This window comes from Leptidea sinapis, chromosome 2 (genome assembly GCF_905404315.1).
Source record: "Leptidea sinapis chromosome 2, ilLepSina1.1, whole genome shotgun sequence".
In the NCBI taxonomy this organism is placed as follows: domain Eukaryota; kingdom Metazoa; phylum Arthropoda; class Insecta; order Lepidoptera; family Pieridae; genus Leptidea; species Leptidea sinapis.
The window spans coordinates 18,678,448-18,690,569 of record NC_066266.1 but is presented as its reverse complement, the minus strand read 5'-3'; the positions used below and the strand labels follow the sequence as shown (position 1 = coordinate 18,690,569).

The 12,122-nt window shown below is 37.0% G+C and overlaps 1 protein-coding gene across 1 annotated transcript; it reads left to right on the top strand.

The window, feature by feature from the left end:
- Positions 1–6,445: 6,445 nt before the first annotated feature.
- On the top strand, positions 6,446–10,755 carry LOC126974843 (uncharacterized). Its single transcript, XM_050822515.1, has one exon. The coding sequence runs from the start codon at positions 6,674–6,676 to the stop codon at positions 8,933–8,935; it is 2,262 nt and encodes a 753-aa protein (XP_050678472.1). The 5' UTR covers positions 6,446–6,673; the 3' UTR covers positions 8,936–10,755.
- The last annotated feature ends 1,367 nt before the right edge of the window (positions 10,756–12,122 follow it).

Sequence of the window (12,122 nt, the reverse complement as noted above, 5' to 3'; positions counted from 1 at the left end):
ATAAATATAAAGTTTATATCTGTGTGTAGGTGTTTATATTTCAATGTTTTTATTCCATTTTCTTCTCAGATGAGTTGAGAGTCAGAGCAGGCAATGAAGCTATGTTAGAAGATATACAATGACAATTATATTGCAGATACGCAAATGAAGCCTTATCATTGAACAGGAAAAATCTATGCATTACTTTCTTACTTACCAGGATGCTAACTGGGAATTGTCGCCTAAACAAACACCTCAGTGTGGTCGGAATAAAAAAGGATAAAACTTGCAGATTTTGCCTTGATGCTGAAGAAACGCCTCTTCATCTACTCTGCGATTGCCTTGCTCCCGGATGCTGTTTGTAATTCCTCTCGTCAAGAAGATCCTGCAGTTCGTAACTTGACGACGAGCTATAATGAGTGGTGAACACAACAGTTCAAGTTTGGATGTGGTGTTACTAGGAATCATTTGTACTAGATAAATAGCCACCGCCTTCAAATAATAATAATATTGCAGTTGAAAGCCATTTTGATTATGATCATCATCAGAAGAATCTGAGGTAGAAGAAGCTGAAACTCGGGAGTGTAAACATTCCTTTCTACTATACTTCATATAAAAGGCATTTATTTTCTTAAAATTGAATCCTTAAGAATTCTTTTTGATGTAATTTCTAATAGACTAGATACGGCGCTCTGAGAGAGAAGAAGCGGCGCAAGAAACTCACTAGAAAATATTCAACATTGTACAGTAATTTCTATCGCTATAAAATAATCATAATCTAGTCCCAGGCTGTCCGATCACTGTGATCAGCTGTGTAGTAATAGGATTTACGACAGAGCTATTTTTTTTTATAAAACATTTAAATTTATTTATAGATAATGCCTGAACAGTGGCTGGGACTTTATTATGTGTATACATTTACCTCTAAAGCTACTATGTATCTTATGAAGCCTACTAGAATTAGTTACAAGCAATCCCTTATTTCTAGTGTTATATCAATGCTAACCAATAATGGAATGTGTTGCAATCGCAATGAAAGATGAGAAAAACTAAGTCTTATGGAATCTGTTGGTTAGACAATGGTTTAACGCGAAAAAAGATTACATATGCTTGATATAAAAAGCCCTCAAGTGGATAATGAATGACATTGCCCGCATCATAAAGATATAAAGAAAATAATATGAACCACTATTATTTTTGCAAACAAACTATGTGCCAATAGCATATGAAGTTTAGTTGCAATTCTTATATGTATATATATATGTGTGTGTGTATCTTGTCCCAAACCATGTACTACTATAAGGAGTGCAAGACAACAATATATTTTATACAATATACTTACTCAAAAATACATATAAACATCCATGACTCAGAAACAACCATCCATATTCATCATATAAATGATTGCACATACCGGGACCTCTAGCTTAGTAGTCAGGGTCACTAACCATTTGGCTATATGGGTTGTTGATTATAAATATTTTAGTTTATTTAGTGTTCAATATTACTGTGAGAAAGAACAACGCTTATACCACCTAAATTTACTGATCCTCCCCACAAACTGCATCTACTTGTGCATGGAACTAAAGGAACCAACATGAATATCAACAATTGACTGGAGGCTGAGAATGTTTCGGACAAAACTTTCTTGTACAGCGGTTGCAAGTGGAAGACTGACCAAATAGGTTTAAATGATCTCAATATTTTGTATAAAATAACTGTTTTAGTTATATTTTTTTTTGGATACAATATTAAATAATACAAGTTAATTACATACATATTTTGTTTAATTGCACTCACACCAACTGTATATCTATAAATCCTGTTTGAGTGTATGGGGTGGGCTCAATATTCCACTCTTATGTTTTCTTGCACTGTATATTAGAAGGGCCCATCTGATAGGAAGTGAATAAAGAATAGGGGAGTCCCAGGATTTACTAGTAGAAGGCTTCTTTGCACAAGATGCCGACTAGATTATGGGTACCACAGCGGGGCCTATTTCTGCCGTGAAGCAGTAATGTGTAAGCATTATTGTGTTTCGGAGGCGTAACTAGTGAAATCACTGGGCAAATGAAATCTTATGTCTCAAGGTGAGCAGCGCAATTGTAGTGCCACTCAGAATTTAAGAGTTTAATGTGCAGGGCGTATCAACTACCATCAGCTGATCGCCCTGCTCGTCACGTCCCTTATTGTCATGAAAAAGAAACGCCACATGTATAATTGCAACCATAAGAGTCCTCCAAGCTTGTTTGGTCCCTAAGTTACATAGTTTGGTGAGGTTATCAATTACGCTCAGATGAACTTAATAATAAATACTTATTTCTTCATCTTCTTCACAGTCGTTCCCTCATTGCTGAGGATCGTGACTCCGCTTAAGTTCGTCTACAGCTTTCCTCCATCTGTTTCGGTCTGTCGCATGGTGGAGTGCGATGCTGATGAGTTGGTTAGTCTGCTCGGATATATGGTCAGACCAGCGTCGTGGGCTCCGGCCTCTTGGTTTCTTCCCCTCAATTTTCCCGGTGACCATCAGACGTTCAAGGTTATCAGCACCGCGTCTTGAAATACTTATTTGAACAAGATAAAAACTGAAAAGTGCATTAATAATATGATGTCTATGTATGTGCTATGATTCAGTTGTGGTGTCCAATATAGGTGCACCCCACATACCTATTAATGACCATGTATAAACCCATATTTCTACATTATTTACCTACCCTCTTACTCCACCTATTGATTTCACAATGCTATATCCTATGATGTGAGAAGATAGGTTTTTTTTTATGAAAATAAGGGGCTAGACGAGCTGGACGTTCAGCTGATTGTAATTGATACGCCCTGCCCATTACAATGCTCAGGATTCTTAAAAAACCCAAAAATTATGATCAGCACTACAATTGCGCTCGTCACCTTGCGACATAAGATGTTAAGTCTCATTTGACCAGTAATTTCACTAGCTACGGCGCCCTTCAGACCGAAACACAGCAATGTTTATACATACTTCGAGGCAAAAATAGGCGCCGTTGTTGTACCCATAATCTAGCCGGCTTTCTGTGCAAAGGAGCCTCCCACTGGCTTCTCACTATATACCTACATATATAGATTTAGTCTTAGAGATTCATTTAGAGAAAATTTAAAAGAAATAAACGTATTCGGCCTTACAAATAAAACTGGCATAAAGTTATAACTAAGCATAAACCAAGAATATGTAAAATGTTTACAAATAGACATTTTGCTTACGAATGGTTTGTTCGGACGTAAAACGTTTCCCGCGTTTATTTGCAAGGCAGCTTGTCAGTCGGAATCTTCAGAATTATGATTGTATTGACAGTGTTGTCAACGATATTGTAAACATTTTGCATTTTCTTTGTTTATCATCAGTTATAACTTTATACCAAGTTTATTTGTAAGGCCACCACTCAATATAAGTATACTTGGTGATATTATGTACTGATGCTGTCAATAATTGTCATACTTAATCATAATTTGAGTACTTCATAAACAAGATAGCATCAGATATCAGCCATATCTTGTTGTTTACGTTTTATGTTGATAAAAAGTTTTATGACCTCTGAATAATGTGGATTTTTCGCGATGTTTCACACACATTTTTAAGTATAAAGAAGACCCAATTGCTAACCTAACAAGATCAGCGGTGCCGTGGGGCGGGTCGTTCCCTTCCCTAAAATATGGTCGAGGGAGGCGATGGCTGGTCCATGCGTCATGCTCGTGAACGGGCGCTACTCGTGGTGGCTGGATGGTCTTGTTACTAGTTAATATATATTTTATTTTATGAAATGCTCACATAATGCCTCTATTTATTTACGGTACGTGTGGATTGATGCATCTACTATACTCAATAACTCTTGTGTTTATAAGTATTAATTTACTTTTTTTTCTTTTTTGACTTACTCGTGTAAGTCTTTTAGTTTTTGTCATTTGAGTATTTTTGTTGCGTCATTTTGCATATATTGTAATTGAAATGATTTGTAAAACAAATTAAATGTAAATTTTGACTTAAAAGAGTGACAGTGAGTTTCTTGCTACTTCTTCTCATTAGCTCAACCCTTTACGAAGTAGCGGTAAATTCAGTAAGAAAAATTTTTTTGACATTCGTAAGTGTCATTTCCGTAACCTACACGAATAAAGTGTTTTTGAATTTGAATGTGACCCTAAGACTCTTGTCTGTCTGTCCGACCATCTGTTGTCAGCGGGTTTCAAATTCAAATTCTAGTTTGAATGAAATGAATCATTAAAATTTTAGTTTGATCATCACAGTTTCAAGAAAATGCACAACTGTACATATCTACATTACATTATCAAGGATATATTGAGAGGCAACTGGACGTGAATTTCTTAAAATTTTCCTCTTTATGATTCTCTTGTGAGCTACAGCTTGTCTAATCCCAGTAGTAGGCATAACAAGTTTGTTTGTTCCTGGTGGTTAACACACATCATATCATATAATAGGTATATACTGGTAACAGTAATTAATATGTTAATTTCATTAAAATTTTATCTTACAGATTCGTTAGGTCCTGTGTGATACATTGCGCTTAAAGTAATAATTATAAATATTTCACGCATAAAATCCCATATAACAACATTTAGTAGTAAATTTAAATAAAATAGTATAGTAAAATACGTATTTAAGATTATATCAGTCGAAAATCATAGTCAATTTCTTGCGCCCGGACAAGGATGAAAGGATAGTATTTTCTCACACCTGCAACCTGTCCCAGAATCCCGCAACACGAGATCTGATGATCCAGAAGAAGTCGGTTAAGCTCTGTTCAAACTGAGGCTAATATCGCGCGGGACGTGGGACGGAAGTCGCTCGCGTCGATTGTGTCAGCTAATTTGTATTGACGTGTTCAAATTGACGCGAGTAGTCGCTCAAGTTGAAGCGAAACAAGAGCGTGACGCCCGGCGGGATTGTTTGATCTCACAATGCACGATGTTTCTCCACTGAACAACCAAAAATACACGCGGGATGTCGCGTCAGTTTGAGAGGCTAAGCGAGCGAGCGAATTGCTCTAAAACGCGTCCCGCTCGTTATTCGCCTCAGTTTGAACAGAGCTTTATCCTACCTATGGCAAACATGAGACGCTGTTACTGTAACAGTGGCAGTTTCATCAGGACACGATATGCGTCATTATGATAACGGTCATTATCCTCTGGGTGTACGTAGCCAGAGTTGAAACGTGTATAAGCATATAAAATATTACTCTAAACAGTGTCTACTTAACACAATTAAAAGGAGGTTGATTGTTACTTCTCACAGACTGAGATCCGGACACATGCCTTTGAATAAGTTTAAATTTTTGATGAAAATTGCGGATTCTGTGAATCATGTGGAATAATTGAGTATGTTGAACACTTATTAAATGAATGTGTCCGATTTCAGTCAAGTACAGACGAAATTGTAGGACTTATGGGTTTGAACATATTTGATACGTGCATGTTTGTAAATATACTTGCCCGTCCTGCATCTAAGGATGCCATAAGTCTGTTTGAATCTATAAGTCTTATTTGTTGAACACTGTATAACTTGCTTTTCCTTTTATTAACTTTTTTTTTAGTTTGTTAAGTTAAAAATTTTGTTTTTCTTTTGTTTTAGTGCTAATGTACTAAGATTATAATGGAGCTGACATGTACATACATATGAAAGCTCCTAAATAAATAAAGAAAAAAAAAACACTTAACACACGGGTACATCCAGCAAACATGTTACCGAATAGCCCACTTTGTTAGCATATGCACAATTGTCAGTTAAAACTTTCATGGTGTGTATTACTATTAGTGTTGTCTCTGCCTACCCCGACGGGAAAAAGGCGTGACTGTGTATAGTCATATGCTGTGAAATGACCTTGCTTGTGCGGTGTTTCCGCACGTATGGTGGGTAATCACCCACCTGGTGTTAATTGGCATTGTCGCCCTCTCACCCTGTTCATGTTCTTGAATCTAGATGATATTTGATATTTTTAGGAAACCAAAGCTCATAAAACTTAAACTTGCTCTTAAAAAGGATGCTGGCTAGAGTATGGGTACCACAACGGCGTTTATTTCTGCCGTGAATCAGTAATGTGTAAGCATTACTGTGCTTCAGAAATTACTGGGCAAATGAGATTTAACATCTTATGTCTCAAGGTGACGAGCGCAGTTGTAGTGCCGCTCAGAATTTTTAGTGTTTTTCTAGAATCCTGAGCGGCTCTGCATTGTAATGGGCAGGGCGCATCAATTACCATCTGCTGAACGTCCTGCTCGTCACGTCCTTTATTTTCATTAAAAAAAAAAGTAGGGGTTCTCTGTCTGAGCTCATTAGTGTTTACGTACTAAAGCACGTGGGCGGCGGTGATCACTTAACACCAGGTGACCCGTACGCTCGTCTGTCCTCCTATGCCATAAAAAAAAGCACCAAATATATCTATCCCTGTAAAACCTGTTTAGTTATCATGTTTACTAAACTGTGACTTGTTTCTATTCCAGATCTTGAAATGCGGTGATAGTCTTCATCAGCTATAAATCAAAAATTACATTAACCCCCCTTCTTGGCACAAAATCGCTGATCATCTGCGTATGGTACGGGCATCCATTTCAATCAAATAACACCACCAGACTTATAATTCTCGATGTTACGCCGAGATTGGTCCTAATATTCGTTGTACAGAAAAAATTTACACTTTTTACTGCAATCATGACTGAAACAGATATGGAGGAAATAAGAAAACGCATGGCTGAGCTGTCATTAGTTTCGTTTAGAAAGATGGAAGACATCAAGAAGCTCGCGAAACACTTCTGCGATGTCGTCAACCATCCGAAAACGCAAGAGAAGCTGCCAGTGCACCGATACTTGAAGGAGTTGTATGAGACCCATAGGAAGATATGCTTCAAACAACTTGATGGGGTGGAAGTGGAATATATATTTACTACGGAGAAAAAGAGCAACTTGCAGCGGCAGAGATTCAACAGCCTCCCTGTTAGCGAAGTGCCTGAGCTGCTCAAAGCTGAGCTAAGTTCTGATAATGCAAAGCAAGTACATATTTGTACGGACTGCGATGTCGAGATCGAACTGAACGATGAAGAACCACTGATGGAGTCGTTACAGCGTCATTTCAACTTGGACGTTCATCTGCCGAAACTTAAACGCGAGAGCATTGATGTCGCCGAACCGATTATCTTGCCAAATATGTCTAGACGTTTGTCAGCATTGGAGAGTGGCGAAATGCCCGCCCAAAAAAATGATGCAGGCAAGTCCAAACAGCTCGAAAATTTGGATAAAATGTTCTGCGGGAAACTCAACGCTTCGCTTATCAGAATCTTACCGGATAACTCCGAGGCTAGTGTTGATGCAGCCTTGAAGTTTTATCAATCCAGTCATATGAAACTTTGCCAAGAGATCTCGGTGATAGATTTCTCCACGCAAACCAGCTCAGTCGCTCCCATCATTATGAGCATCAAGGACAATGTCAATCAAAATTTCTCGGCTGACGCGAACAAAAACTTTGATAACGACACAGTGGAGCCTGTACCTGAAAAACCAATAAGGAATCAAGTGAAGAAGTACCGGTACTATGGGCCTATTGAAGATTTAATCATGAAATTGTTGACTGATCATAAATTAATTACTTTAGTTGACGACAGAACAGGGAAACTTGCATTTTTCTGCATTTCGTGCGAGTATTATACATTAAGATTTAGATATGACAGTGTACTGAATCATGTCTTTAGTGAAACTCATATACACAATCTGGCGTGTATACTGCAAGGGGATAAACATATTTCCTTTGCAATGGAGGAACGTACTGTGGACAAAATTAAGGAAATGAATCGAAAATTCCTTTATAACAACTATATTACTGACAATTCACATGGTATCAACTGTGGTCTCTGCAGAACCCAAATTGAAGCCAGTGATCATTCAGCCACAATCATGCATATTTTAGAAGAACACCATTTGGGACGTCTTTCAGACAAGTTGTACATCAAAATGAAGAATACGGATAACTCGCAAGAAGATTGGGGGCCTAAAAGTCTGGATTGGGACAAATTCCTCGCAAGTAATGGCAAACCTCTTAACAGATGGGATCATGTTGCTATTGAGAATTTTATAAAGCCTTCAGGGAAGATTGCAAATTACTGTTCATGTTGTGATATGACCACAAAGGGTCCACGACAGGTGCTCTTTAAACATATCCGGCAGAAGAAGCATTTAAGGAACGCAGCTCCTCTTAAATTGTCTCTGCTGTATAGGAACCATTGCCGCCCATCTGAATATTATGCCAGCTTCGGCAATTTCTACATCTGCAGCATTTGCCCAGATTATGTTGCTATGCCGTCGTTCGCAGGAATAGTTGAGCACTTTGACAGTCCTATCCACATTGAGACAATCTGCAAGTTGATCCGTGCAGCACTCTTCTCAGATTTGGATAAGAATTTATTGGAACTGAACAAAATAACAATCTCTGATGGAATTAAATGTGAAATCTGTGAGATAAGCTGCGAAAATATGTCTGAAGCGATAACACATATACTTTCCAATGTTGAACACCAAAATGCTGTAGCAGAATCACGTGCAAGAGAGAACAGAGGAGATTTAATAAGTGTTTATATGAATGGTCATTATGTGAAACACAGTGAGGGCGCACAGTTTACATGTGATGTCTGCCAAGGAGTATTTAACTCGATCCGTTCATTGTTGAACCATTTGTTTTATGCTAACCACTTCAAACAGAAGCTGGCTGCTGAGAATGTGTTCCGTTTCTATCTGGAACTGAAGCATAATATAAATATTCTGTCTCGTAATCGCTTTGTGTACTATGAGTTTGGGAAACTGAAGTGTGATGTATGCGATTGTGATGTATTGGAAGAGAATGCTAAACGGCATGTGATGTCGCTGGAACATAAGGAGAAGATGGGTTCCAGCTTTGTGAACCTTGAGACCTCCGTTATGGATTAAGGTAATTATTAGTTATTATTTTTAGTTATTTATGCAACTGTTGTGTAATAAGGGGTATTAAAACACGAATGTGGGTTTATAACACGAGGCGGAGCCGAGTGTCATAATAGTATCACATGTGTGTTTTAATACCAAATTATCAACAGTTGCATACAAGACTATCTACACCCATAATATGAATCCTCTATAAAAGATTCTGAAGCAGTTAGATTACTGCTAACATTAAAAAGCCAGTCCTAGTAATCATTAAATCATCCAAACGAGTGTTGTAATGTTGTACTGAATTTCATTGCAACACTCGTTTGGATGATGTAAAGGCTATTAGGACATTGGGTGTTTTAATGTTGTCAATAAGCTAACTGTTTTAGAATCTTCAATAGATGTTTTAACTATGGGTTTAGATAATAGTACATTATTGCAAACGACGGGAAGTAGGCAATTGCAGGTCGAGTATGAGTTTGAAGGCCGAGCCGTAGACGAGGACTTCACTAAATACGAGACAGGCAATTGCCATTTCCCGCCGAGGCATACATAGTGCTTTTCTCAAAAAAATGCAGGGAAATAAAACACACTTTTTATATATAATATAAATTAAAAAAAATTAAATTCCCATAATTTTTCAATTTTATGCCGTTTTTAACATGAACTGTACATTTCAGCATGGAATAAATTGCCTATAATGTTTTTGGCTTGTTTTTGGCCATGAATGACAAAAGAGATCCCATCGAAGAGTATTTTATAACCCCAGTACGCCGTTTCATACAAGGAGCGTTATAATGTTCCAAATTCAAAAAACGCTCCTGCAATGGATTTGATTTTCTTTGTCCGAAAATACTTCGCGTGTTCTTTCTTCGAAAATAATGACAATATTTCCATGCATGTTTGAGAACAATTATTTATTTCATCAACAACAGATACACATATTATTTGCTTGAGATTATATATAATCGACTGTACGAAATAAGATCAAAAGGGGTTGTTTTTTAAAACAAATTTTAAAACCACCCACTGAAATCACAAAACAGCTAACATATAAATAATAACTGTAAAATTAAATAAATTAATAATTAATTACTTTAGACGAAACAAACTCTAAGCTTCTAACAATAAATTACGAATAATGACACAATGAAATATTCAAACAGTAATCGGACAGAGACCCACTAACTCCTCAACGGATGCAGCGGAAGAGAAACTCTCTAAGAAAAAAGCGATTTACTCCATTGTATGAAACGTGCGGTCATTGACAGATGACGGCTAAAATCTTGTAAAAAAAGAGATTTCACTACGTTAGAGAGAAATTCACTACGTTTTAAGCAACTGTTCGCTTTCAAATTTAGCCGGATTATACTTCGCGGCCAATCGCCATAAAGTATAATGTATAGTGGCGTTCCTCCTAAGGAACGGGCGGCAGGAATCAGGTGAAACAGCTCTTTCGAACACTCCCCGTGATAAAATGAGGTAGGAGATACAATGAAGCGAGGTCTTTACGCAACGCCAAGTGTGATGATAATTTGAAGAACCCCTTTAAAAAGCATTATTAAGTTATTATAATAATGTACCTATATCAAGTCTTTAGTCCTTGATATGTGACACGGCACTATACGACTACGATAGGAAAAGTTTTTATATAATATGTATTCTTGACATGTGACAAATACAGGCGCTGTACGCAAAACTAACCAGTCTTTCTTTGTTCTAGATTCAAGTTTGACATTACGTTTACGTTTAAACATGGCGTCGCGTGTTCGATCTTCAAATGTGATAACGTTTTACACAAGCAAGTTTGTAATGATGTAATGAAATTATTTTATAAATTGTATGCTGTTTTATTTATTTCCTCTTTTTTGTGTGTCTTTATTAAACCAGCAAATGTTACAATAATTTTTGAATATTAATTAGGGTGATAGCCCTAGCCTATCTTTTACATCTTAAAGTAACAAAATTGCTTAATATACTATACTAAGTACTGTACAAATTATGGTGGCTTGCGCAGAACCAGTCATTAACCATGCATTATAATCTACTATAATATCTTTGTCAAAGAGCCTTAATATTTTTCTTAATATTGTACTCTGCACGTACTATTTAAATAGGTTCAATATTTAACCTAAAACGGCGTGTATCTATCCTTAGTTACAACGCCATCTATATTTTATAACGAGAAGTAACGGATAATATGGGAGTCCAGTCACGCACAGTGAATCTGCTCTAATTTCTTTGATGTCGAATCTTTTGCTCAAAAAGATAGGTAGCGCTAAAAACAAACAGAAAATAAGAAATTCATAAAACTAAAAAACACATAGGTCATTACACCATATTACCACCAACCTATATTCACTGGCGTCGCTTAATATCAATCTTTCGCACTCTAATAGCCTAAGCATATGGGCAGATTGGTACAGACAGATCTTCGTACGGTTAGGTACCTCACACCTATTGGACTAGCGTCATACCTTACTTACTACCGGCTTAGACAGTAATTATAGTAAATTTTGTGCGATGCACAATGCGACATACCATCGAATATGGTCCGCTATCAGACCGCGTTCGAAGGTTCGGCCGTACCAAATCCGCTAAAATGTGCTAAGGCTATTAGAGTGAGAAAGAATGCTATTAAGCGACGCCTGTGATTACAAGGCGATAGTAACATGGTGTAAAGAACTATGTGTTTTTTAGTGTTATGCATTTCTTATTAACTGTTTACAGCGCCATCTATCTTTCTGAGCATAAGTTTCGACATTAAATGAATTAGAGCAGATTCAGCCATACCAGTGTGCGTGACTGACTGTGCATTCTACATATCCGGCAGTTCTCGTTAGAAAAAATATAGATGTCGCTGTAATTAGAGATAGGTACACGCCGTTTTAGGCTAATTAGGTTGTAATTGTTATATCAAATACATACTTGTACTAAAATAAATACATCTAGCGATTCTGCACAAAACAGCGCTCGATAGTTTTCATAAGCAAAATAGGGAATGGCGTGAAACATGCAATAATGCCCCAGAGTAGCAGTATTAGTAAAAAAGATCATGATATTATGGGTTTTGTGAACAAGGGCAGTGATCAACCACAGACATCAAAAATGGAGTTAAAGTTAGTTTCCTAAATTATTAAAGCAAAGAGCTTACCATCCTTGAACATTATCCAAATATAAAAAAATGTCTTCATACAAAATAACACAA

Excerpts from the sequence above, each read along its gene's own strand:
- LOC126974843 (XM_050822515.1), top strand. The coding sequence starts at position 6,674 with ATGACTGAAACAGATATGGAGGAAATAAGAAAACGCATGGCTGAGCTG.